Source organism: Charadrius vociferus, unplaced genomic scaffold (assembly GCF_000708025.1).
Source record: "Charadrius vociferus isolate BGI_N301 unplaced genomic scaffold, ASM70802v2 scaffold472, whole genome shotgun sequence".
NCBI classification, from domain to species: Eukaryota; Metazoa; Chordata; class Aves; order Charadriiformes; family Charadriidae; genus Charadrius; species Charadrius vociferus.
The window spans coordinates 6,020,217-6,047,348 of NW_009647735.1; the positions used below are offsets into that span (position 1 = coordinate 6,020,217).

General features: G+C 46.9%; 1 protein-coding gene across 1 annotated transcript in view; it reads left to right on the forward strand.

Moving 5' to 3' along the window:
- MCF2 (MCF.2 cell line derived transforming sequence) overlaps positions 1–27,132 on the forward strand; it is a 43,962-nt gene that overhangs the window by 8,895 nt on the left and 7,935 nt on the right. Inside the window, exons 4-21 of the mRNA XM_009881691.1 lie at positions 4,230–4,349; positions 5,453–5,569; positions 7,356–7,505; positions 10,278–10,402; positions 10,645–10,759; positions 11,130–11,249; positions 12,431–12,622; positions 14,071–14,262; positions 14,410–14,581; positions 17,840–17,928; positions 18,500–18,588; positions 18,828–18,894; positions 20,667–20,782; positions 20,896–20,965; positions 21,756–21,848; positions 22,186–22,278; positions 23,264–23,389; positions 24,193–24,414. Of these exons, the coding sequence (XP_009879993.1) occupies positions 4,230–4,349; positions 5,453–5,569; positions 7,356–7,505; positions 10,278–10,402; positions 10,645–10,759; positions 11,130–11,249; positions 12,431–12,622; positions 14,071–14,262; positions 14,410–14,581; positions 17,840–17,928; positions 18,500–18,588; positions 18,828–18,894; positions 20,667–20,782; positions 20,896–20,965; positions 21,756–21,848; positions 22,186–22,278; positions 23,264–23,389; positions 24,193–24,414 (2,268 nt within the window). The remainder of the gene's footprint in view (positions 1–4,229; positions 4,350–5,452; positions 5,570–7,355; positions 7,506–10,277; positions 10,403–10,644; positions 10,760–11,129; positions 11,250–12,430; positions 12,623–14,070; positions 14,263–14,409; positions 14,582–17,839; positions 17,929–18,499; positions 18,589–18,827; positions 18,895–20,666; positions 20,783–20,895; positions 20,966–21,755; positions 21,849–22,185; positions 22,279–23,263; positions 23,390–24,192; positions 24,415–27,132) is intronic.

Here is a 27,132-nt window from a genome sequence, read left to right on the forward strand (position 1 = left end):
AGTTAAAGCTCAAATTAGCGTTTCGTTGCGTGAGTTCTCCTGTAAGGGACAGCAGAAAGTCAACTTCAGCGCCTGTGGAAGGACCACTAGCCACAATCTCCATCGCTCCGAAACAAACTTATTGGCAGATACCGCTTTTTCTTTACGTTTATTGATTTCCGGCCTCATGAATTGTCCCAGTGAACTGCAGGGAAAAATATTCTCTGAAAAGTAAATTCCTAAAACTAGGAAAAATCACATTAAATGCATATGGATGAGATATTCACTAAGAAGGTAATACCTATGGTGCGTTCAATGCATGCCCTTTCTTGTGCTTTATTAGCCCAGTTCGTCTATATTGATTATATCAGGGCTATCTTATCATTGAGCATGCATTTAAACAAATTGATGAACTGGAGCCTGAAAGCACATACATTTGTGTCCTCGGAAGGGGAAGAATGTTCTGAGCATGGTCTGTGGTCAGTGAGATAGTTAATAGTAGTGAAACGTTGCCAACTGCCTGATTTAGTGGAATTGCGCTGATAGTTTTCTGTCTTTCCTGATACGCTGCAGGGGGATAGCAGAGGGCAAAGGCTTAAAGCGCTTTTTTAGGTGTTTTGTTACATAAACCCAAGTTTGTCAAGTGCGCAAGACTCTTTGTAGTGTTATAAACAATAAGATAATACATAAGGCAATATTAAGGACCCTTTTGTCTTTGCTTTCTTGAATATATTATGGGGAAGGGCTTTTTTTCCAGCAGTACCTTCGGTAGCGTCAGAGTTCAGTTTACAGGTAACTTCTCCACACTTCAGCCCTTAGAAGAACTAGAATTGTAGCAGTGATTAAGAAAGATACAGTCCCTTCATGAATGGTATCCCTGCGGAATTCTTCATCTTTTCATATATATATATATATATAAAAATATATTTTTAACATTTTATTCTTTCTTCTAAGTTTGTAAGAGGGCATAGGACATGGTTTGATTGGTGGCTGTCTTTCTGCGAGCTTATTTTGGTTTTTTCCGTGCTTGAAATATATTAGGTAACATTTGCAAAGCTGTATTTCTTGGTTTTTTTAGCTACTCATAAGTGCTGACCTTGATTTTACATGTCTAAGATCAGCTGAAAAATCCCCAAACGCTTTCTAAACCGAATGGAAATCACATCACCTGTCCTGGAAACTCAGCTACCTCTGAGGGGAAACGTGTCAAGGAGCAACAGGGATATGGTTGTGTGTGTATGGGATATAAAGTCGTATCAGAGAAGAATTTGCCCTTGTGGTGGATGCAAGTGCCAGGTTATGGTCCCTTCTTGTGTGTTGTGTGGAACACGTTGGCGTCCTGCGTTGATGAAACCAAAGGTGTCCAAAGGCACCTTTGCTCTCAGAGAGGCGTTTCACACCTTGTGGCCGTTGCAGTGTGGTTTTGGCAGGCGGCTCTGCTTGCCTCCTGATTGCTGGTCCGTCTTCCTGAAGCTGTGGGTTTCCTGCCCAAGGGCTCGTAGGAGAAGACACTCAAAGTCTGCAGGTTCCCATGGGGTGATGTGGTTTGGAGACCTAAGGCCCTTGCTCCAGGGAGTCTGCTCTGCGCACAAAGGGTGCGCATAAAAAAGGACTTGAAGGAGTAGGAGAGGGCAAAGCGGACTCATCTCTGCTTGAAGTGCCGAACAGGGTTAAGGGGATGGCAGGGGAATAATGAGATAAGACCAAGGGAGGATGCATCTCAGGGTGGTTGTTCTTCTCAAAGATACTGCTGATGTGTTTTGCGGGAGAGGATCAAGGTAGGAGCCTAAAGTTCAGAGACTGGAACACACTGTTGTGTTTCTGAGCTGAAAACTGTGACTTTCCCCAAACTCTGTGGGACTTCACCTTTGGATTCACCTGCAGTGGACTCAGAAGGCCCTGAAATTGCGTCCTCTGAGCTCCTTTAAATCGCTGTAAGACTATTGGCTTCACAAGGCTTTGGTGCAAGTCAGTTTGAGGCATTAATGCCAGGGGTGCAGGGCCTGTCTTGGACCAAAAACCATCCTACCCTTTGAGGTTTGCAGCTTGTGGTGGCTCCTTGGTGGTATCTTTGAAACCTTGTTGGGTTGGGAAACTGTTGTCCTGTCTGCGGAGAAATGCCCACTGGGAAACGAGCAGGATGTAGAACGAGGCAAACACGGGCATAAGGGTGGGCGTGAGGGAATGGCACATGATGGACGCACAGCTCTGCAGGGATGGGCGCAACATTGCCATGAACGCAGACTGACAGGTCTCTTCCTGGGATGTCCTAGTGCTGTGGGACGTGCCGGAGGATGAAGAGTGTCAAGGACTAGCCAGGTCAGCCAACAGGCCTGGAAAGAGCAATCCCAGCGTTTACTGGGTCCAAGGGAGAGCAGCACGGTGAGGTGGGAGAGGCAGCCAGCTTCTCTGGGGCACACTGCAGGATGAGTGTTGAGCTTGCCAGAGACTTTCCAGTGAAATATTAATGCTGTAAATTTTCAGTTCATTCAAAATTTCTACAGTTCTGGTGGTGCTTTCCTCAGTGAAGGTTTTCTGCATCCCAGGCAGAGATTGTTCTCAAAGTGAGGAACCACTCCAACTCCTCAGATGTATCCAGTAGCCTGTGGGTTATTTTCTTTCTAGTAATATGGGAAGCTCAAGTTAAAAATCCTGAGCCGAGCAGGGTCTCCGAGATGGAGTCTCTTCAGAGCTGCATCTAGTAGCTGGGCTGTTGGAGGGCCTGCCTGGGGTTGTCTTGCAGGAGAGCTGACCTTCCTTGTAGAGCTAATTAAACAGGCAGTGATGCAGGGAGCTGAACCTGGATCTCCTGCGGCCTCTCACCCACACTTTCCTGGGCAAGACCTGACTCAGAGCCGCGAAGGTCTGGTGACTCCATGGCCAGGTTTAGACCTTTGGCCCATCTGGAGGTTTGATGGGGTTGGACGTTGGTTCCTTGGGTGTCCCGTAGCTGTAGGCATCACCGTGTGCCTGGGGCTAGAAGACGTTGCAGAGACGTTGTGCGCTAACCAAGATTGGTGTAACAGAGGTGCAGCTCCTGGGGCCTGGGGCCAGCACAAATGGCTCCGTTATTTAATGGTTTGCTGTTGTTTCTAATGCCAGTTCTTTGTCCCTGGCACCGTTCTTGTTGACTTCCAAAGGGTATGAATTTGGCACTTCATTCACACTCATTTCTTTATTTTTTTCTGCTCCTACTTAAAATAGCAGCAGATCAATATATTGAATTCAGTGGCTTATTTGATCCTAAAAGTCACTGTCCATTTCTCAGTGGAGCTGTGGGCAATGGAAGCCACAACATGGCCTTTCCTACAAACACAGCAAACAAGTTACAACGCCGTTCGTGGATGTCAGATCTCAACTGTAAATCGTGGCTTTTTTGAACAACGCTAATGCTTGTTTATGGGAGCAATCTTTGTTCTGAAGACATAGATTAAGTGCCCTGCAGTGCAAAATACCTAAACGCGTTCAATACTCTCACCCTTGGTATAGAGAATACTATCATCTTTCTTGGAGGATAACGGAGGGGGATAATATAAGGAGGAATACATGGAGAGATGTAACCTGGCCTGGCAGGATCTCAGAGAAAATCATATGTCTTAATTAACTCAATTCTTTGCATCATGCACTTATCCATAATTTAATGATGTGACTCCTACTTTCTTAAAAATTCTTTTTCATTCTCAAGCGCCCTTTTCACAGATCTATTTAAAAACGCACCTGCCAACCATATGCCTGGGAAAAGGCTCCAGCAGCGTAGACAGGAAGTTCCAAATTCTTACCACAAATTAAATGTTGCCTGGTAATTACCAGGGACAAGAAGAGTGTGCTTGATGAAGTTATGGGATGATTAGCGAGTTTGGCAATAAATTTTGCTTCCTCAATCTGTCTGTCATTCCCTTCGATGTTCCAGCCTTCTGTTCCCTGCTAAGTCGTAATTTCACTCCCCAAGTTACAATGCTGAACACAATATATAGGATTAAAGTTTATAATTAGCGGCCTTCCAAGGTGCATGGCTGAACTCCTGCCCGCTCCGAAGGGCGCTGGGACTGCACAGTCCTCCTGCAGTTACGTCCCGTATCTCTACACCACTTACAGTGTCTCACCCTGTTTTGAAAATAAGAAAAGGACATGAGGGGCAATCAGGAAAAAATACTAAGATCTCAACGATTGCCCCTCTTTTCAAGGCATTTGAAAGCCGTTGTTGGACCTGCCGTGTCCCCAGGTTGAACGTCGTCTCTGTTTCCTTGCAGGCGTCTTTCCCAGGGAACCTGCACTTAGTGATGGTTCTTCGTCCCACGGGGTTTTTCCAGCGCACCTTCACTGACATTGGGTTTCGGTTCAGCCAGGAGGATTTTCTACTCAAGTTACCGGTACGAGCGTGCAGAGGTGTTGTGCCTGTGCGGGATCGGAGGCTGCCCGCGCGCCTCGAGTCGAGAAGGTGACAGTATCCCACTCTGCAGACACCCATGTGAAGAGTAACCGGGGTGTCTCTGCCAGAAATGCCCTATTTCCACCAAATCTCTCCCCACCAAATCTCGCCTGTAGCCCTTTGCAGCTCCCTGTTGCACAGTTTGCTCCCCGCAGAGCGTGGCAGTGGCTGGTGGCTTCTCAGCCTGTCCTCGTCCCCCGTGTAGACCGTGTGCCTCTGTGGAGGGTAAAACTGTACTCAGGAATTTGTTTAATGGCCGAAAAGTCAAAAGACACGTCTAGTGAAGTTTTTACTATGAATTCTACTCCAAATCATCGTTTTCATCTCAGGGTAAACCCCATACCAACATCATGTTGGTATTTGCTTCTAAAATAGCGACTGAAATGGTTTTATATTCTCAAGTCAAAGTTCCCAAGACTTCTAAAGTCACCTTGATTATAGGACGCAATGAGAATAATTAAGAGAAGGAAAGTATATTTATGGAATCTAAGGTTGACGCAATTACAAACCCACAAAACAAACCAATGTTTTCCTTTAGGAAATAACGTGATTTTCACAAACTTTGCATCTTTCGCTCTAAAATGGTTGTCGTTTGCACAGTTTTGAAAATTCATGACTTATCCCGGGGCAGATCAAGACACACAAAAACTCACGAGCATATATTTCACAAAAAGCTGTGAGCATATATTTATGTGAAATTGGCCAGTGCTTCACAATGCATTAAAATGTAGCTATTTTCCCAGATTAGTGGTCATCCCCTGCAAAAACCTGCATTGCCTTTGCTTCCAGTTCTGCAGTCAGATACTGCAGCATCTCACTGTGCTTTGCATTTAAGGAAGAAAGTACCTAAGAGATCAGTGTTGGCTTACAAAAATGGTCAAATACATCAAATAAAAGCCATGAGCATAAGAAGAAAGCCATGCTGTAGAACAATATTTAGAGCAAACCCAGTTTTTAGATACGCAAAATATTTGTAGGCTTGATCTGTGTCTGACTTGAGCAGAAGCGATGATCAACCACCTAAAGGTGTTGCTTTGTTTGTAGGTTGTTATGTTGAGCTCCGTTAGCGACCTGCTGACATACATTGATGAGCAGCAATTAACGCCGGAGTTTGGAGGTACCCTGGAGTACTGCCACAGCGAGTGGGTCATCTTCAGGACCGTACGTACCGGTGCTGGGCGCTTGGGTGTTGGGGATGGATTGAGGAAGGTTTTCTGTAAGGCGATGAGCAATGGGTAGCTGAAAGGAACCCCTGAAGCCAACTACATCTCCTTGATCAGATCTGCAAAGGAGTCAAGTGGTGTTAGGCACTTGATGGGTTTATGAGGGAATTGAATGATTAACTCCCTCAGGCTCCTTTTGAAACTGCTCCCGAAAGATCTGTCTTCTTAAGTCTTTATTAAAATTCCCTTAATGGTAGATACAGAATAGGCTTTTTTTTTTTTTTTTAATATATATATAATGGTCACTTCATGTAATTAATATCACAAATGTGTTTGGGAACCAGGGCAGTGAGACTGCTCTCTGCATACTGACCAAATGCAGAGAGTTCAGATTTCCTTTAATTTTTTTTTTCTTTGCAAGAATTTTCCTTTAATATTAGCAGGCAGCAGGGATTTAACTCCTGAGCTGTGCCTTGCTGTGTGTTTCTATGCCTCCTGAAAACTCTTAGTTTTCACTGGGACTTTGTCTCCCAGATTGATAGCGGATTGGATTCCCACTTACCTTCCCAACAAATCAAAGCACTAAGGAATAATGTACCAGACGTCCTACTGCCCCTTCTCCTGCCACATCATCCTCACCAGCAGATGTGGAGCTCAGTATAAAGACAAAAGCACACGACATTGTAGCTGGAATCACTCAAGCCATTGCTTGTGGCATTAACTTTGTGCCCGTTTACGCTGATGCACTGCCAAACTAATGAATTTTTGAAAGTTTTGGCTCAGTTTTGTTCTTTTGCACGATGTGTTAAAGTGATAATGGCATAGCTCTCACACTTGGAGACAAAAATGGCAAAATGAATGACAAAAAATGTTAATCTAAGAAAAGGATAGTTTCTAGGCTGTAGCTGCGTACAGTAGAAAGTATGAAAAACCTCTCTCAAAATGCCCGTGCAGTGTGCTCGTAAAACGTTCCCTGAAATTTCCATGGAAAATACATGTGGTTTAAAGAAAATATAACTGCAATCAGTTACATTTGAGTTTATTACCCCGTTCTCAAAAGCAGAGCTGGAGCTGTGAGCGGGGCCGGGAGAGCCCCACCTCTGCCTGTGGGGTGGGAGCCGTCTGGTGCCCAGAGCTCCCAGTGGCTGTCTGGGATGTGCTGGGAAGGTACCAGCGGCACTCACTTCCATGGGGCTGTCTCTAGTTTGTCTCCGGCACGCTGCTTGGCTCCCTCCCTTGTCCTCTTGGTGAAGCTGTGGCTGAGGTGGCCGCGATGCCTTGTAACCCACCATTTGGGCTCGCAAAGCTGCCAACATCCATCACCAAGAAGGAAAACACATCTCCAAAGCCTTACTGCCTGGAGGTGGTTCCCAGTGCGGGTTAACTGGAGGAGAAGAATAATAGAAGAGGGATTAGAGGAATATGTGAGATGGATCCTATGGTGCCTTCTGCTACAGCCCTCTGGTATGTGGTAGGAAAAATCTCAGAGTCCACCAGAACAAGCAACACAAAACAAAGCATGAGTGTCCCTGCACAACACTATCCTTATTTAAGTCCCTGTTGGGGAGTCAGTCTGCGCTAAAAGCCACTTGGCCACGTGTTGGTGGCCACTACCTACTGCACCGCAGCACATATCGGCTCCGTCGGTGGACATCCCCCCCGCCTCTCCCGGAGCAAGCTGTTGGGCTCCCCTGCAGATCTCAACCTTGGCTCTTGGTGCACTCCTAATGAGCTGTAGCAACACCCTGAATCCCAAGCTGATCGCAATTATCGTCTCCCGCCAGGCGATAGAGAGTTTTGCACTAACCGTGAAGGAAATTGCACAGATGTTACAATCCTTTGGCACGGAGCTGGCAGAGACCGAGCTACCGGACGACATGTATTCAATCGAGCGCATCCTGGCCCTGCGCACGGAGAAGTACTACCAGCTCAAGGTATGTCTCGGCAGCAGCTCAGCCGCGTGTTTCCACGCATGATGGGATTTCGGGGGTCTGACTGCCTGTCTGGTGCTCGCTCCTCCTTCCCTCCCGTGCCTGCGTACGTGTTGACAGACAAACCAAAACACAGCATGACTATTTCTATATGTTACCCTCACATTTGCCATCCACGCAAACAAATTACCCTGCCAGCATCCAGCAAAGCGTCTCAGCCGCCTCCTCCTCGCTGGCTGCGGGAGGTGGGGTCTGTAGTGCGCTCCCCCTGGGGGCTTTGCAGGGCGCGCGGGCAGGAGAAGGGCTGGGAGGCTTCGTCCCATGGGGGTCCCTGCCCCCGGGGGGGTCCCTCCACTGCACCCCCACGGCCGAAGGAAGCCGCACGCGAAGATCATCAGGGGGTCTGGAGGAGGGATGGTTTGTCCCCAGGTCCCTCCGCCCGATGCAGCTTCGCCGGAGGGGGATTTAGGGGAACTGCGCGGGAGAGCATCCAAGGTGACGATGCGGTGCGAGCGCGTGGTACAGAGCTGTCCTGATGTGAGCCGTGTCTTCATGTGAGCCTTCAGGTTTCATCTTAAGCGGCATTCGTGTCTTTAATATTTTAAGATTCTTCTTTCAACTATTTGTGATTGCGATTAGAATTACTACGGGAGGTAGCGGAAGCGGTGGTGCAGCCAGCTGCTGCTCTGTCAAGCGCTTGTCTTTGCTGCCTCTGCATCCTTCTGGGGACAGCGCAGGCTCGTCCCCAAACCCTCACTTCAGAAACCATTCCCGTGTTAATGGCCGTGCTGTGCGGCTGAAGAATGAGGTCCTTTGCTTTATGACAGGGTGCGTTCACCTAAGTCATAGAAGTGTATCTCTTCTCATTTATAATCGTTTGTCGTTAGTGTGAGAGTGAGCTCCCAGGAGGCTGCCCGTGGGAAGTATGCAAAATGACATCCCGAGTGCGCTGTGGGTGGGCATAAATGTATGTCCCGATGTATGGAAAGTATCATTATAGATACTGCCAATACTCCTTTATTTCTTCTTTGAAAATGAAGAGAGCTGCAGCATAAAGCAGCAGCTACATATATCGCAGTATGACTTACTGACCTGAACTTCATGCTCAGGACTATAGCCGAAATATGGGGAGCAAATATCGGCTACACAATGTGGTCCTGTATATAAGGCAGTCAGTAATACACACTCTCCTCTGTGGAGAAATAAAACACATCATGTGTTTTCATTTGCATATAAAGCACAGCAGCGCTCCCTACAAGGCATCTGTTGCTTTTAATGCCTCGTCTATTAATTTCAAATATCAAAAGCATTCGTTGGCTTTTGACTGAAATGAAGTCCGTTGGCTTTTTTCTTTTGTTCCTTCTAAGTCCGTGAAAGATGAAAGCAGATGAGAAACTGTGCACAGATTGTGGTGACAGCAAGACATGGGATCCTTGTCTCTCTCATGACAACCCCAAGATTGGTACAGCTGATTCCTGAATTCAAATAATGAGTCGATCAGAATAAATTATGTAGCTGTGATACTGAACAGAAGCTGGTTGCAAACAATGAAAAAACGACAGAAATTAATTAAACAGAGTAACTAAGAAATTAACCTCTTTGATATACTGAATGGGAAAAAAATCAAGTTAACACCTGTTTGACAGTCGAGCTACTTTGCGGGACGTGTAATGAAAGGCTTTGAATCAAAAGGGGAGCGCCGGGCTCTGGAGAGTGAGATGTAAGAGGATGAAATAGCAGTCACCTGCGGTCTAAAGCGTGCTGCATAATTCCTCTTCCCTTTTGAGTCTCCTGGATGTGGTAGTATCAAAAGGAGATGGAGGGGGGACTTTGCCTTGCGGTCATCTTCCGTGATGTTTTAGTGATAGGGATGCAAACCGGCAGCGGACACTTTGTGTGTGGGAGAGGAGAAGCTCCTTCTAGCCATGTCCTTCTGCTCCTGGGCTGCTGCCCTGAAGATGCTGTTATGTTTAGGTTGTTGTGAGCCATCTGGGGTGGGCAGATGTTTAAGCAAGACTGTGCTTTCTGAATCTTCTCCCTAAAGTGGTTTTGCCATTGTTTCTCTTGTAACAGAAATCTGGCCATCTCCTAGGATGGGCTCTTACTCCTCCAGGAGTTGGCTTTCCAATGGAGCCACGCAGAGGTCTTCCCTTCAGGGTTTCTTCCGACTTGGTCCATCAGCCACATCCATTTTCTCCTTCCTTCTCACCTCTACATTTGGTCTTCTTTTCTGAAAATAATTGACTAAATGCCCCTGTTTGCTTTGGGGCTGAGCTCAACACAGGACAAAGCACCTCAGCTCATGCTAATGAACACACCAAGGGGGTTGGCTGGGTCTCAGTCCCAGCGTTGTACCACTATGGGATGCTCTTCCTACAGCCTCCTTTGATGACCTTGATGAGGAAGCACAGCCTCCAAGCTGAGGAAATACTTGCTTGAATACAGGAACGTGTAGATAGATATCTAATACAAACCCACCTGCTCACCAGAAGAGACCTGTGGTAGTGCTGTCCTCCTGCCTCTTGAGTCATTTTTGTGGCCTGATGTTCTCATGCGTGCCGGTTTCCACCCAGCCTGGTGACCAGTCCATGGTCCAGCCTCTTCCAGCGCCAAGGGCTTAACCCAGTGTAAAGGGGGCTAAAACATCTGCTGGGCATCCTTTGGTCTGGTGGGGCTTTCATTTCATACGGGGGAACTGCGGTGGGGGAAACGCAAAACGGCTTACCCTTACCTCACAAAAAGGAGCCTGAATCAGAAATGTTTTGCATTGTACAGGAAGATATTACAGCAGTCACAAAAGAGGGAAAACTGCTTTTGAGCAGTTTTGAAGAGCCTGACTCCGGGGAATGCAGTCAGGACCAACACCGCGAGAGGCCTGGGGACTGGGAGACCGTGAATCGGTGAGTGCACTATGTTCCTAGTTCGCCTGATTTTTGAGTGGAAACACTCAAGTTGTTTAAGCGTATGTCTGATTCTGTTAAAATTCCCGCTGGGATCTTCACAAGTCATATATACATGTCTGTTGACTTGCCCTGAGAGCTTGAGTGCAGAAGACCTGAATAGGTGATCTCTAGGGCTTGTCCATCTCTTCTTGTCTTCTATTTGCAAGTTGTTCCAATCCTGTCCTTTCTCTGTGCTCAAGGTTACTCGGTCAGCTGCGTGAGATGGAGACTGCTTTTGATGGCTTCTGGGAAAAACATCAATTAAAAATGGAGCAGTATTTGCAGCTGTGGAAGTTTGAGCAAAGTTTTCAAGAGGTACCATCAGATGCGTTTTTGTTGGCAGAAGGAAGAGTCGGAGGCGAAAAGGAGGGGAGAGGAGAGAAGTTCTTATGCTTTTTAGTTTGAGAGTGTTTAATTTATGCTGCTGTTCCTTGACTCTGGCAGGGCTGGCGAGCTTGGGGAGACCACTGTGCTTCCTCGCTCAGAGCTAATTTCGGTATCACTGCCCTGCAGTCGCATAGATTTTGCTGATAGAAGCATCTTTGAATTTAGCAATTAGTTCTTGGACGCTAGTTTTATTATTGGATTTAACAGTCTTTGCTGAAGTGTGATTAATTTGGGCCTGAGAATGATTTTCTGCCTGTGCTTCGTATCCTTTTGCAGCAGTCTTCTTCTTTGTGTCTAGGTCAAGAATGCCATTGAGTTTTTAATGGGTCAGCAAGCGGAGCTGCCTGACACTGGCGACAGTGTCCCCCAAGTGAAACAGAGGCTCAAGGACTTGGGTCATTTCGATGGTATGGCTCAGGTGAGATAACCTTTCGCAGAGAGGGGCACTAATGAAACGCAAGAGGTGCGGTCTGTCTTTGTGGTAGGAGGTGTTTTCTGAAATTCCCTGGTTCTGGTGTAATTCATTGGTAAGTGGCTGCAGAAAAGGATTGATTTCACGTCTTTGCGCTGCGCAGCAATGCTGTGATCACTCTGAAAGCTGGGAACGGGGTATTTAATTATCATAGTTAAAATAAATTGCTGAGCCACTGTGAAAATCCAGAACAGATAAATGTCTGAACATAGGGAGGCGTGGGAGTTAATGAGCTGGAAGAAGAATTATTTATATGTTAAGTGCTTAAGCAGCGCTAATAGGCAGAGACTTGTTACCAGGCACATGGAGAGGCAAAAAAGTTGCTATCTTGACGTGCCTGTGATTTGAACATCACATATGGGTGAAGACTAAGAGATGTAGGGGAAAGGAGAGTGAAGAGAGATGATTCACAGGAGGCCAACTGAGGATGTGACTTCTGCAAAGGGATGTGCTTGGCACGTGGGCCAGGGTCAGTGGAGAAACCCTGAGGGATCTGGACACAACCCCCAGCAGCTTCTTTGAAAATAAGAGCCCTCGGGGAAAGGTCTAAGGCTTTTTGGCTGTTTGGCAGCAATGTCTGTGGAGAGAGGGAGGAGGAGCCAAAGGCCAGGCAGACGGGGTGCAGCAGGGCAGCGGTCCCAGCAGAAAGCCAACTCTGGAGAAGACGTGACCATTACATTGATGAAAACGTGCAGGCGAGACAGCACGCTCTTTCCATCACGCTTTGCCGCAAAGGGCCTTTATTTTCACCATAAAACTTAACAGCTGGAGTTCTCTTTCATGCTTAAGAGCATAGTGTGCTTAAACTGGACATCGGCTGTGGCTTTCTCAGAGTGCAGTTCCCGGGGGCGGCAGCAGCACATGGCCACCAGCCATCCACAGTGGTGCTAGTTTGGGGAAATACTGTTTTCTTCCTCATCCTCCTTTTTGGATACCAAAGTTTTTTTTCCCCAGACGATGGGTGCCATTTTATCCTGCGTAAGCCACCCATTCTGGCTGCTCCTAATGGCAGTCATCTCCAGGTGTATCCGAAATCCGGTAAGACGAGAAAGTGCATGTTGTTACATGTAGATATTTTTGGCGTTATTTCAGTGAGCGTGCAATCCGGTCTCTTCTTTTCCTTGAAGGATCTGATAGGGAAGGCTCAGGTGGTGATACTACACGGACACCAGCTAGCAGCAAATCATCACTACGCGCTCAACTTAATCTGCCAGCAATGCAACGAGCTGCGGCACCATTCCGATCTCTTGTCTGACGAGATCAAAAGGAAGCAGATGCGGCTGCAGAAGACCTTGGATCTCCATACCCGCCTTCAGCAGGTAGAGTTCAGAGACATAGTGCCCTGAGAAGTGGATAGTTAGCTTCTCCGTGGGGTTAGCCTCTCCGTCCTTAGCTGGAAGCATCTGAAATGTGCGGCTTTGCTTCGGCTGTTTGTGGTAGAAAATTGTTCCCCAAAGGCTGGAGGAGTGCTTCACCCCTCACTGAGCTGGTGAAGTTCCCAGATACCTGTTGGTGCTGTGAGTAGTCAGCAGAAAGAGGTGGGCATCTCCAGAGGGCAATTCGGAACACCCATGTTCAGCTGCTGCTGTTGGTCATGCTTTCATGCTGCATCCATGCGTTAATTGACTTTTGAGGTTTTCATACCCAGTGCAATTGAGGTAATGCTTTCAGATAAACTCCAGCGCTTTTTTCTTAGGGATTTATTAAGAATGAACATAGCTGACTGTAAAATAAGGTGACAGATTGGTAGATAGGCGCAGCTGCTGTGTGCTAGCATGGAATTGGAGTCATGGGGCTCCAACGCTCTTTGATATCTTAATCAGCATCAAATATTCATTTAGGGAAATTCACGCTAATTAGGCCAGAAGGCACACGGCTGTAATATGCTCGAGGCCATTAAGAGAAGCAGTGAAGTTTGACCCTGTTCCATTTCACCATTTCGGGGCAGTAGGCAACTTGTTTTTTTTCTCTCTGTGTCTTCCACTTCAATATCGCATCGATCTGCGGCGATGGAGGATTTGTCGGCAGCCCCTCAGCCGCAGGGCAGTGTCCTCTCCTGGGCTCCTGGTGGTCCTGGTTGGTGTGGTGGTCTAACCCGTGGGCTCTGCTGCAGCACACCGTGCTGCTGCTCTCCACGGCTTTTCTTGCCCTTCACAGCACTGGAGGTCCTCGGTCGTACTGGGCTGCAGCATCTTCTCACGCCTGTGCACACCCCAGTGTGCCACTGCCGCCCGAACCCCAGCCTGGTGTTCAGCTATTGCCTGTGCGTGTCGAATGCAGAACTTTAAACTGCGATTTAAAATCCTTATTTTTAAAAAAAACCCAAAACATGAATGCAATTCCTTTGATCGTTCCTCGCAGTTCGGGTCTGCGCTGAGCCAGGCATTTAGCTCAAGAAACCCGCCTGTCTCCTTGTAAACTCTGTAGTGCCCCCTTCAGCTTTCCGAGTTGGGTAAATAGAGATCTGCTTATCATTTGGTTCAACTACGCGCTAAATAGCGCTTCTGCGCCAGTTATACCACTGGTTTTATCCAGGTACAAGTGGGAGCACGTCTTGGCTGGGCAGGTTGAGGAGCGCAGTCACCCTCCAGAAAAAAATGTGGCCTTTCTAATCAAAATGCAACAGCTGCCGAGGTCTTTAGGAGTACTAATTAGCTCCATGTTGAAAATACGGATCCGGTAAATGATATTCCTCACGGGAACCTTGATTTAGGAGGGGTGGCTGCTCATGGTCCCGCTCCCTGTGTTTGCACCGTGCTGTCACCAGGCTCTGCAGTGCTGTGACGAGGGCGCCTACCTGCTCGCCAACCAGCAGATGGATAAGTGCCAGTCTAAAGAAGGCGCTCAGAAAGCTCTCCAGGACATAGAAAGATTTCTTGAAAGCTCTTCAGCCTACTTAAACTATGATCCCCAAGCTCTACACTACGATTTTGAGTCAATCTTAACATCGGAATTGAAGGTAAGTAACCCCTCCAGTTCCTTAACAAGTGAAAAGGCAGATCGGTCTGTGTTGCAGTGTCGTCAGCTTTATAGTCCTCTCTTTTTGGGTCAGAGTGCAAAATAATGGTTGTTATTTGATCACGGGAGTCTTTTTCACTCTCCACAGTGCCAGATACAGTCAGTGCAGGTCAAGCTTGAAAACGTTCGAAGCATGTTTGAGAATCGGCAGTCTTGCTTCAAGAAGCTGTTGGATAAACACGTGCGGCCAGTCCAATTAGTAGCCCCTCGGCCAGAAAATCCACCGAGATCAAAATCACCACTATTCTCTCCTAAACACGGTAAAATATTTAAAGTTTATGGTATTTTCAGATGATAATTTTGCTTTGAGGCAGGAAGAGGAAGGCTAAGGACAGTTTTTGAGAAACCAGCTAGACCTTGCTGGCTGAGACAGAGTTGCTGAATAATGCTACCTGTATAGGAGATGATTCATTATCTTCCCAGTTTTTGTGTCTGGCTTTCCTGTACCTGTGTGAAGAATGGTACTGGTTGCTTGGTATTTATTTTCGCTTCCTACTCCGTGAAAAAAGAGAGCTGTAAACAGCACATACCTCCAGTTCTGCTTTACTAGCATCCTACCGGGCTGAAAACTGGGGAATTAGCACTACAGGGAAAAAGGGCAAGGTTTATAAATTTATTAGCATACCTGTTCTCTGCGACAGTCTCCGTAACTGTCTTGAGCTGGAGCTGACGTTAAGTTAGACTGATGTTTGCAGAAGAGCTTGGAGAAATGAGCTCAAGTCTCATGAGCGGAAATGAGAAGCTGGATGCTTAACTCCCTTTGATGCCTTGAGAATGTCTGCCTTAAATCCCAATTGTGGAATAATTGATGCCTATAAAGGTACAAATTCTGGTTGAACTGAGGCCACTGAATGTTCTGCCTTGATTTTGGTAATGGGACGTGGCACAATGTTAGCTTTAAATGATGATATTAAAACTTTCATCCTTGGCAGCCCTGCGTGTATCAGAATTAAAAAGTATCCCAAAGTGATGTCCGCGTATTTTAAACCAGGGTGGTGCTAAGTTATGTGGGAATATTAATTCCAGTGACCTGACTGCATAAAGCAATTAAATATTTGTGTTTTAACACAAGATTTTTATGATGAATTAATGACTGTTGGTTACGGCGAGTTGTAGCAGGTGCCGTACAAGGAGGAAAAGCGGTTCCCATGGCGGGAGCGACTGATGCAGACGGCCCCGGGAGCGGAGGGGTGGGAATGAAGCTCGGTGCGGTGTGGGGAACGAGTGCAAGCCAGCGCGGCAAATAAATCACAGATTTCCTTTTCCCAGGCTGCTGGCACCTTCCCTGGACCACACTGCCCTCCGAACCCCTTTCCTCAACCAGCAAAAAAGCTGAGTCTTTAAACAAGAGTATGGCCCATTCTGCCTAATGTCACTTTTCCAGCTTTCTACAGACGGGGGTGTATTGAGGAGAAATTATTGACTTAAGGATTGGGAGTAGATGGGTGGCCACCTCTGTGGGATGTTGTGAGACTGTCACCAATCGGCTGCACTTATTTCATGCTTTTTTGGGATGCCCGTTTTTCTAGCAAAGGCACTCGGTCGCCTGCAAAGCACAGGTATTCTCCATTAATCCTCCTCCTGAAAGAGATGATCAAGTGTGTTGAAATGAGCATAGCCAGCAAGCGGGGAAAGACAAAAGGCTCCTCTTTGGATAGATCGTGCCCAGAGAGCTTTTTAATAAGGCCTCTGTTTGACACAGAACATCAAAATGCTGCAGGCCTGCTGGAGTGATGTGCAGTGTCAAAGACACATGCTGGGCTCCGCCGGGAGCGCTTTGAGATGGATGGGCTTTACGGCGTGGCTGGAAACCAAACCACCTCTCGGCACATTACTTTTGTCCTCTTTTCCTTTCTTTCTTTCATTCCCCCCCGTCCCCTCCTTCTTCTGTCTGAGGACGGATGCTTCCTCTTTCATCTTTGTCCTGGATTTGAAGCCTGTCTGATAAATGTGGGTCTAATTTTGAAACCACTTTTTTTTCGGGGGAGGAAGAGTAAACCTACCCTGTCCTGAGCCATGAAGTGTAGCGAGGTGTGTGGAGGCGTTACGGCGGGGCTGAGTGCTGGAGTAAAGTCACTCATGCAACAAAACACGGAGCTGCAGCTGGTGACCACATCTCACCTAGCTTCCTCTCCGTATTCCCTTCCTACCAGTGCGAGTCTCCCAGTAGGACCACCGGCAAGTCCTCATTTCTTTTGGGTCTTCTTGTCCATGATGGGTCGCACCCCAGGGACGCCTCCGATCTGCTGCCCAGCACCCAGATCTCTCTCCTCGCTCACACGGCGTGTTTGCAAGGGGAGGTGTGAGGTTGCAAGGAGAGGTGTGAGGCCCTGTGGATGTGGGATCTCGTAGCAGCTTTGTCTCGCGGTGGCCCCGTCTGAAGGTGGGGCGCCCGCTCCCCACGGGGCTTTGCGTTCCTCTGCATCCTTTTTTTCTCCCTACATCATCTGCTTCGCAAAAAGTTGGCTCTTCGGTGTCAGCGCTGTTCAAACCCTCGTTCTAGACACGGCTGCGGTTGCATTCATCTGTGGTGTGAGACCTTTCTGCACCCTAATGGAAAGATACTTCATCAGTCCACTTTTTTTTTTTTTTTTTAATTTTTACTTTGCCAGCCTGTTTTTGTTCTGTTTGTAAATAAGGGGAATGTTGCACGTCAGGATGTGTTTAGTTTTGGTTCATCTCAGAGTTTGGTGCAGCCCCTGGGGCTGCAGCCTGCCGCGTGGCACCATCGCCGAGGCATTGCCACCGCCAAAATGGGTCATCGTTGGTCCCCTCTCGGTCCTTGCTGCCTGCTCCTCTGTCCTCTGCCGGGTCGCCTCTGTGCGACAGACCCCCACAGAGCTGGAGAAATTCATTACTGCCATTCACGTTAGGGGAAAAAGACCCTTTTGGTGAAGAATCGGCATATTAACAATTCAGGAATGAGAAGTATTTGAAAGATGCCATATGACTCGTTGGGGAGATGGATGTTTTATTTTTAAGACCCACCTACAATTTAGTTTTATTTAGACCCACCTACAATATACCTCTGTAGCCCAAAGTGTTACAGGTTGGAATTATTCACTGACAATATCAATAAATTCTTCCAAGCTGGAGAAACAGTTTATACCAGCTGAGCATCTTCCCCTACCTTCATAAAAGGACCTTAAAACAGTATCCCAGTAGGTGATGTTCCTTTTGGTAGTTTATTTGATGTTATTGTTTTCTATCATTTGCACAGGCTTCACGGACTTTGTTAGGTTTTGATTACAATATTCACTTAATGGACATTTTGGTTTTTTTTCTGATTAATTTTAACTTTGTGACCTTTATGACCAGCCGTGTGGTTTGTATTATTTGGCATTCAGTGTTGTTGTTTGAGATTATACCCTATATTTTGTCAGTTTGCTTGTAGAATTGGCTAATTATTCATTCTTAAAATGTATCCCATTATTCTTTGTGACTTATTAGTTTCCGTCTGAACCATCTCCTTCACGATAGATGTACATTACGTAATTATGGTTTTTTTTCTACCCAAGGTGTGGATTTTAATTCCAGTTTGAAATTTTCATTTGATCTCTCTCTTCCTGGGAAGAAAACATCAAGAAAAACTCCAAGTTCTCGCAAGGTAAAAATTATTCATGAAATCTGAATCAGTTTTATACACTGAAAAACTGAAACCCGTCTAAAAATTGATTCTACTTAGACTTTGGAGTTGAAGATGCTCTTTTCTTAAAAAAAACCCCTAAACCGCACAACAAAAGCCCTTTCATATCCGTATGGTTTAGTTGGATTAGTCCAGCACCTGAGATCTATCTTGGATTGGTTTTCCAAGTTGCAGATATCGATTTCCCGTGTGTTATGCCCTGAACTTGTTCTCTGCGTAACAGTGATGTCTATTAGCAAAACTCCACATCCGCAGATATTTCCCTTGTGACGACTGTTCTCTGGTCTCTGCACTAATGAATTACGTTACCGGTATTTTGGGGTTTTTATGTAGCAGAGTAATTTCTGGGGATATTTGGCTACCCTTTGTACTCTCTGCCCTTTTAAAGTTTTGTGTCGCAAAGGATTTCTTAAAAGGAAGCGTATTTCATCCTTCCCCAAGGAGTTCCCGTGCCGACACCAGGGGCTGGGCTCGTCCTGCCTCTGCGCTGAGCCCCTGCAGCTCTTCCCAGCGCATCCCGTTTCTCTTCCAGATCGAAGTAATGCACGACTACCAGGAAAAACGGAATTCCTTGCAGTCTTTTATTTCAGACAGTGACGACAACTTAGATATACTAAAAGGGTAAGCTTTCACCCTGTTTACATCACTCAAAATGCTGTTTGTTTCGGGCCAGCCCTTGCCCCATCCACGTGTTCCTCCAGCCTGACCATCTCTTGTGCTTTTGCCTGTTTTATCATCCCTGTGTCGGTTATTCATGAGATCGCACTATGTTTTGGGCTTGGTGAACTGCGCTGGTTGCCTGTGGGTTTTTTTTTACAGCCATAAAAATACTATACTTTTTTTTTTCTTCTTTATTTTAGCCACGTCATAAATGAGCTTATAGAAACTGAGAGAGTGTATGTAGAGGAGCTCTTCACTGTTTTGACGGTGAGTGGCATCTTCAGGTTGCTCATCATTGTTCCCCGGTGAGTTGTACAAAAGGGCTCTGTCAGACTAAGCAAAAATGTGATGGGGCAGGTTTCTACCAGACTGTCAGATCCCAAGCTAGTCATAAACGGTCAAGTTTTCTCCCTAGCTTTTCTTTGTTGGAGGCATCTGCGGGAACAGTTGGTGTCAGGATGAGCTTTTCATCTGGAATGAGGGAGAAGCCTTCTGTTTGTACACAAAAGCACTGGTAATTAGTTTTATCAGTGCCTGGAAAAATGCACAAAAAGCTGTTATTTTTAACTGTTCCCTAATTTCTTTTACCTTTCGGAGACAAAAGACAGTGTTTTATCCTTCGGAGGATTCTGTCTCGATACTGTGAAGTTTGTGAATGTATAACGCACATTTCTTTGGAAACCAGATTATAATTTCTCATGCTGCCGTCTTAGACACTTCTACTTTATTCCAAAATAACTCTTGCTGATGGCCAAAACAAGTTGGCTGTTAAATAGCTCTCCCCCTGCCTTGCATCACCCAGGAGCAAGCAGGATATAAATCTGTGTGCCTGCAGGTGGTTACATGTAATTGCCCTGCACTGATTGGGTTTTTTTTGTTCAACCACACTCTACACGATAAGGCAGTTGGCAGCTACGCAGATTTATTACTGTGCATATCAGGTCTAGATAGAGAAAAACGGACAGATAGACTTAAATTTTCTGAAAATAGCGTTTCCTTGAAAGAGGGAAGCCTGCTTGCAGTGGTTAAATATAAATGACTGGTTTTCCAGATACTTATCTTTTCCTGCATCCTTAATCAACTACAAAATGCCTGCTTAGGATAAGGAATATTGATCCCAGCCATAGCGAGTGTGAGAGATTAATTTGGAACGCCAGAGAAGCTATGCCGTCCATACTGAATCCATTTTTACAAACATTTTTGCTATTCGTGTTAAAAAGACCTCAGTTCCGTGCCAGGCTGGGTGACTAGCGTGGCCAGCTCGAGCTGTGGCTAATGGCCTTCTTGAAGTCTTCTTTGCAGCGACGGTCCTGAGCTCTGGCCGTGCCTTCTCCCTGCTCTGCTGTTAGGATGTTTACCACTTCTGGTGAATGTTTTTGCGTTGGTGCAGTGCCGTGATGTTAGAGCGGGGAGCTTTGCGTTATTTCCTGGCTCCACCCAACACTTTGCAGCGCAGGGGTGTCCCTTCCAGTTGTGATTTCAAGAGGCAAGTGGAGCCGCAGGGGACAGAAATCCTGAGGCACGGAGGAGAGCGAGCCCCCGGTGCTCCGCGGGTCTTGTACGAGGGCAAAAAGTCCATTGATTTTGGCATTTGATCTCAAGCCGCCTCTGCTCTGTAACAAGCCGCCTCGTGCACAGGTTCTCCTGGGGTCGTGTGGCGCTCCCGTGTCCCGCGGTCATAGCAGCAGACGTGTTCACGCCAGACAAGTATTTCTCCGGGAGCTCTCCCACGGTAAGGCCGTAGCCAGGAGAAAGTGGCTGCCGTTTGCCTTTGGTGAACAGAGAGCATCTCCCCGGTGCCGGGCAGCTCCACGGGAGCCATCCCAAGCCATCCCCGGCTGGACCACAACCCCACAAGCCCAGGGACTGAAAGACAGGGGTTTAGGGACAAAAAATAAGGCAATAAAAGGGACGTTGCCCTTTGAAACCAAGCAGATTGTATTGAAAGTCTGTTCACGTCCCTTTTTCATCTGCCTCTGAGGAGATGCCAAGCCAAGGCCTTACCAGCTGAGTGATGAGCCCCTTTTTGCATCCCGCAGGGCTACAGAGCCGAGATGGATAACCCCGCCATGCTCATCCTCATGCCTCCCGTGCTGAGGAACAGGAAAGATGTCCTCTTCGGGAACATGCCCGAGATATACGACTTCCACAACAAGTACGATGCTGCCTCTATTCCCCTTTTCATCAGACCGATTTCCTTTAGCGATTAAATCCCCAAACCGTACCTTGCTCACCGCTGCGTTTTGTCTCTTCTCCCGTCTCTTGCAGAATTTTCCTGCACAGTCTGGAAAGCTGCCTGGGAGCACCCGAGAGAGTGGGATTTTGTTTCCTAGACAGGGTGGGTGACTCATTTTCACATATATAGCAGACCTGAAGGCCAACGTTTCCCTGATTTGTCGCAACTCTGCAACATCTCAGTTATGTCGGTTGGGTGAGATGCTTCTGATAGGCAACACGAGCGGCAAGGCAGGGCGCAGAGGTGCAGATGGGGGAAAGCAGCAGTCGTGACTACGCCGCGGTCTGCTCTGATTCCCGACAGCGGTTCATTTACCCAAACTCTGCAACTTTTAGACGTTAAGGTTGGAAGGAGACGTTAAGGTTGGGGATTGGAACATCTCTCCTATGGAGAAAGGCTGAGGGACTTGGGTCTCTTTAGTCTAGAGAAAAGAAGATTGAGGGGGGATCTTATTAATACTTACAAATACTTAAAGGGAGGCTGCCAGGGGGATGGGAGCAGTCTTTTTTCAGTGGCGCCCAGTGATAGGACGAGGGGTAATGGGCATAAACTTGAACACAGGAAGTTCCATCTTAACATGAGAAGGAACTTCTTTACCTTGAGGGTAGTGGAGCACTGGCACAGGCTGCCCAGAGAGGTGGTGGAGTCTCCCACTCTGGAGCCATTCAAAACCCGCCTGGACGCCGTCCTGTGTAACATGCTGTAGGTGACCCTGCTCTGGCAGGGGGGTTGGACTAGATGGTCTCCAGAGGTCCCTTCCAACCCTAACCATTCTGTGTGATTCTGTGAGAGATAAAAGCAAATTTGCAGTTTGGGTGTGCGCTTTATTTGGCTGCCCAGCAGGTTGGCGGTACGTGCATGTGTGTGACTTGCCTTTCGGCTTCCCTTACAGCGACAGGATTTCCAGATGTATGAGAAATACTGCCAGAACAAGCCCCGGTCGGAGTCCCTGTGGAGGCAGTGCTCCGAAAGCACCTTCTTCCAGGTGAGCTCTTTGTTCCTACCAAGGCAGGCATCATCTTGGGACGCTCGCTTGTCCTAAACACCCTCCTCAGCACCCGCTGATCTTGCAGCATAGTCTTTTTACCATTGTGTGGAAGCCTCCCAAAAATAGCACTTGGAGTTTCTTGTGCCAGAGGAGTTTAAGGCAGATCCATTCATTATGTTATTTCATCTTCTTTTTATAAATTCTCTTTAGTTATGGGCACCGTATGACATTTTTACATGAAATCTTCAAAGTCAGCGAACCATACCAGTCGTGCTGTTGGAATAACTACTTACAGTTGGTGCAGAACTAACTTAATCGGAATTCTTGGTTCAAGGAATGCCAAAGAACATTGGAGCACAAACTCGGGCTGGATTCCTATTTGCTCAAACCAGTGCAGCGCCTGACAAAATACCAGCTACTTCTGAAGGTATTTCATATTCTACTTTGAAAGGACATCAGGAGATAGGTTTGTTTTCAAGTTTGGTTTATTTTTCAATTAAAGGTTACCTGTAAATCAGCACTGAGCCTTAGATTACATATTGCTTATCTTGGCCCTCTGTAGCAACTTTCGGGGAAGATGAAAATTCACATACCTGAAAAAGGAACAAGAGCTTTTAACGAGCTGTTTTTATGGGGAGAAAGACTGAATCGGTTCAGAGATGCAAAATGACAGAAGCAGTTCTAAAAAAACTGAACCAGAGATGATCATAAGAGTATGATGAATAAAATGTATTGCTGCATCTCTTCTTCCCCTCAGGTTTGTTATAACGCCTGTAATCTTTCATGCATTTATTCTTGTGTCCCCTCTCTGAGGCAGGGCAGTGCTGTTATTCCCAATTTACAGAGCACTGGGGTGGTGGCTTCTGAAACCCACCTTCCAGCTTCTTGAATGAGGGAGGAGTACACAAGATGCTGTAAGCAGGCAGAGGAGATCTCAGATGAAAGTAATTTTATTTCAGTGATACAATTCCCAAATCTGTCTTCTGCTTATTGACTTGGAGGCTCTGGATTTTATAAAATCTGTTCCTCGTGTCTGCCAGTCTGAAGACAATCATCTGCTGCAACCTTATTTGAAGGCATATGTGACATATCGGCAGCTGATGGAAAACCTGGGACTTGTTTCCCATTTCTTACCAAGCAGGAAAACACAACACAAAGTACTCAGATGAGCGTGATGCCACTCTATAACCTGACACCGTCCTTAAGGAAACCCAGAAAAAATGGGCCACGCTTCAGTGGTCTGTTCCACACCTCATAGCGACTGTGGTTTAGAGTGAGCCTGTTTTCCGGTGACCTATGGAAGAAGAAGCTCGGGCAGTGTAGGATGCTCTTGGGCATTGGAAACTTTGGGTGAGATGGAAAACTCTGTTTTGTTCAAGTGCAAACACGTGCTCTTCCGTTTCTATTTTCAGGAGTTGCTAAAGTACAGCACGAGCTGTGATGGAGTTCAGGAACTTCAAGAAGCTCTGGTTGCAATGCTGGATTTGCTGAAGTCAGTCAACGACTCTATGCATCAGATTTCAATAACAGGATATGATGTGAGTAGATTTGGGTAATGGGAGACCAAGGCCGGATGATGCATCGGGAATGAATAGTGTCCCAGAATGTATGAGCTAAAACCCATGCTAGAACGGCTACGAAGTGAATGGGATCAGGAAGGTCTTACAAGTGACAATCTTCCATCTGATTTCAGGATTTTGGAAAATATCCTTATCCAAAGGACATATCAAAGTTGCGTAGTGCCCACACTTGCCACCTTGTGGTTCTTGAGAGTATTTTTTCCAGCACGCACTTTAGTTCTCTCGAGGCTCACCTTACAATTCCCCCGGGGTGTCTTCATAGCATTTCTCATTCAACATTCAACTAAATACTCTCTGAGGCTGATTTTGATCCTTGCCCATGGAAGCGGTTGTCTTTCCTAGGGCTTCAGGGAAGGGTGAGGAGATGGCTTTTTTAAGCTGCTGGTCCCAGTCCTGGCCTCCTTGAGAAGTCCATCCTCCGAGACCTCAGTTCAGGCTCAAATCTCGTCTGCCCTCTCCCACTGAAGTAGCCAGAGCCCTTGACCTGGACTTCCACAGGAGCTGGAGGGTTTTCCTATCTTCCTAGTTCTTCCAGTTACTGACTTGTATCCCTTCGCATAGACTAGCCGCAGCCCTGCATCCGAGACTGGCACTGTGCCGTCACTCCCAAAAGATCATCTGATCCTTCCAGGAAGACCTATTCTTAGAGTGACGTGCCTTGGAACAGAGCTGGCCTCAGCGCCCGTCATTGTTTGGACAGTCCTCTTGCATTTTAATTGACATCTTTTTCTTTCTTTTTTTATTTGTCATACTCTCACCAGGGTGACCTGAGCGAACTGGGGAAAGTATTGATGCAAGGATCTTTCAGTGTTTGGACAGGACACCGAAAAGGTCCAACAAAAATGAAGGATCTTGCCAGGTTCAAGCCAATGCAGAGGCATCTGTTCCTGTACGAGAAAGCCTTGGTCTTCTGCAAGAAGCGAGAGGAGCATGGAGATGGATATGACAAAACCTCATCTTACAGCTTTAAGCATTTTTTGAAAGTAAGGACTTTTTAGTTGGGGCAATTGCCATGTATATCATAAACCAGTAACTCTGCGGACCCAGAGTTGCTCTAACACAGTGGCTTGTTTTCTCCAATTAAGAGTTGTGATGCCCTGTATGGATGTGCCGTGCCCATGAAAGGCCCTTGGTTCTAACAAGCCGTGAGGACCCCCGTAGCTGAAGCAGCAGCTGGGAGAGCCCATGGACTCAGAGTCACATATATGGTGGCATCCGCCGGGGAAACGGTGCTGCGGGCAAGTCCCAGGGATGAGAATGTGCCTTCCCCCCTCCCCTAGTCCGCTTTCCGGCAGCGGGGGCGAGGGCATGAAACTGGGGAGGCTCTCCACATCTTCCCCAGCCCACCGGGGAGATCAAGGGGGCTCCCCATGCCCCTGGTCCCCAGGGAGCTCCCTTGGGCTGGGGTCTCTCTGGTGCACAGCCTGGAGGAGCCTGGCTGCTCCCGAGCCCTGTTTCCCAGCCAGGAGGATGCAGAGAGAGCTCTTCTTCCTCTCTTATTGCCTTTCTCCTTTGGCGGGCTCCAAACGCAGCTAGAAGTGCAATTATCAGAGGAAGAGAGTAGCCTATGGCAAAATATGAGGGACATAAACAACTGTCCCAAGCCTATAAATGCTAACTATTAGCAATAAAAGTCCCAATCTGCTCCTCAAAAAGAGAGCCTCTGGCATACTGCGTGTGATGAGCACTTCTAACAATCAGCGTTTTGTCTCAGTACTCTGCCTTGTTTTTCTTGATGAATAAAACCCCAGTATGGGTCTGTCTTAGAACGGACAAAAGGGGCGCTCGGAGGCAGAGCCTTCAGGCTCAGGTGCTGCAGGTCCCAGATCTCAGCAGGGTCTGGGGAGGGAGATGCTACGAGTAGTCGGAAAGCCAAGTAACAGCAGATAAGTCCGTTCAGCTCCAGCGCACGTTACAAATTGTGTATTAAAAGCAAATCCCAGGCCATATGTTAGATGTTTTTCCCAAACAGCATCATTTTCTTTCTGGAGAGCTTGTTTTCCCTGCGGTACTTGTTTTGTCATACGTGCTTTTGAAAGAACTGAAGAGGTGGTGTGGGGAAAGGCTGCTGGGAGGAGAAAATCCCGCGCTCAGGAGTCCAGGCAATGTGGCCAGGGTTTTTCTTTGCCTCCAGAGGGCTCATTTTCCAGTTGTTTGCGTTGCCGCACTGAGAGGTTGGGGTAAGAGAATCCGTGGATGCTGAAGGATTACATCTGCACGCATCCGTTTGCAGAATTGTTGTCCTGAGGGCGAAATCGTGTTTCTGGAGCTTGACATTTGTTTGATTCGTGATAGTATCAGGAAATTAATTTTTCTTTGCAAGAATGTTTGCTGGGGATTCAGAATTAAAGCAAGCTGTCGGGCAGAAGTTGTGTAACTGGACCTCTGTAAAACAAACAAAAGAACCCCTCAGGATAATATTTTACATACTATGTAAAATACGCAGTGGTAAATACCTCTTCAGCTGCGATTCAGTAGCTTAGAGGATGCAGGTCCATAACTCACTGCAATGCCAAGTGAATCAGTCTGCCTGGTACCGCCGATGCGGAGGAACGCCATCCCCGAGCTTTAGACGAGCCCACCTGGGTCTGCATTGCAGTGAACAGCTGAGGAACACTAAATCCTGGCCAGGGGGAGGACACAGAATTTCAAAATCCACTAACATGAACGGACAGACCTTAAATATGTCTATTGCCGGCACTTCTCTTCGCATCCTTGTAGTAGATCATCTAAAATTTCTAATATCTCGATGCCTGGGCCCTTTTGTAGGAAACTCTGTGTAAATTGCTGGGCTAAACAAGATGCACGGAGCTGGAAATGGCAGCGGCTGGATGAGGTGCTCTCTAGGCTGCCCTTCCAACACCTTTCATAGAAAAATATTTTTACTTTGCTGTTTTTTAAGTTTTCGTAAGATCAGAATGGAGCCTGATGCAGCTTTGCAGGGCGCTGTGGCGCTATACTGCGGAGGATAATATTTTCCAAGATGTTGAGGATGATGCTGCGGGCTTTAACGTGTGCGTTTTTAAATGCCACTGGATGTTGCGTAAAACTGCGGATGTGCAAATGGTCGCTGGCTTTGATCACCTTCTTGCAAGCTCAGTCCTACTGAGTGCAGATCTCCAGACTCATGTCAAACGTGACTGTACGGTCGGGGTTGAGAGAGCGATGGGGGGCAAAGAGAGAGCGGGAAATACCGACCGCCGTTCAGTGCTGGGCCTTTCTGCGTCTGGAGGCAAACGCCTTCTCAAAGGTACAGAAGAGCTCTGCTGTTTATGGCAGCGAAGAAATGAAGAAAGCTAATTAGCAGCCTGCTTCCTATTTCCTCAGGCGGTTCGCAGCCACTGAAAATAGGCGCCAATGTTTGAAAAAGTCGCTAGGAACAGGAGGTTTGCCCAGGTGACCTCATCTGTAAATCCTCCCTGTCTTTCAGACCAAAAGCTCTGAGGAGGCACCTATTAGCAAAGAGGGACAGCAGTGTGAAACAGATGTTCTTTCTAAGGCCTTATTTGTATTTATACTGATTTATCTGATGCAGTCAGTGTGAATAATTTATGATAGATGATACCATTATTATTAGATCTGTTTCAAAACATGTAAGTGGGATACTGTAGCTATTTTTGACCATGCGTTAATCAGCGATAAATTCCTGGCAAGCTGTGCTTTAAATGAGATGTTTTCTGTGATACCAGGTATTAAAGCAT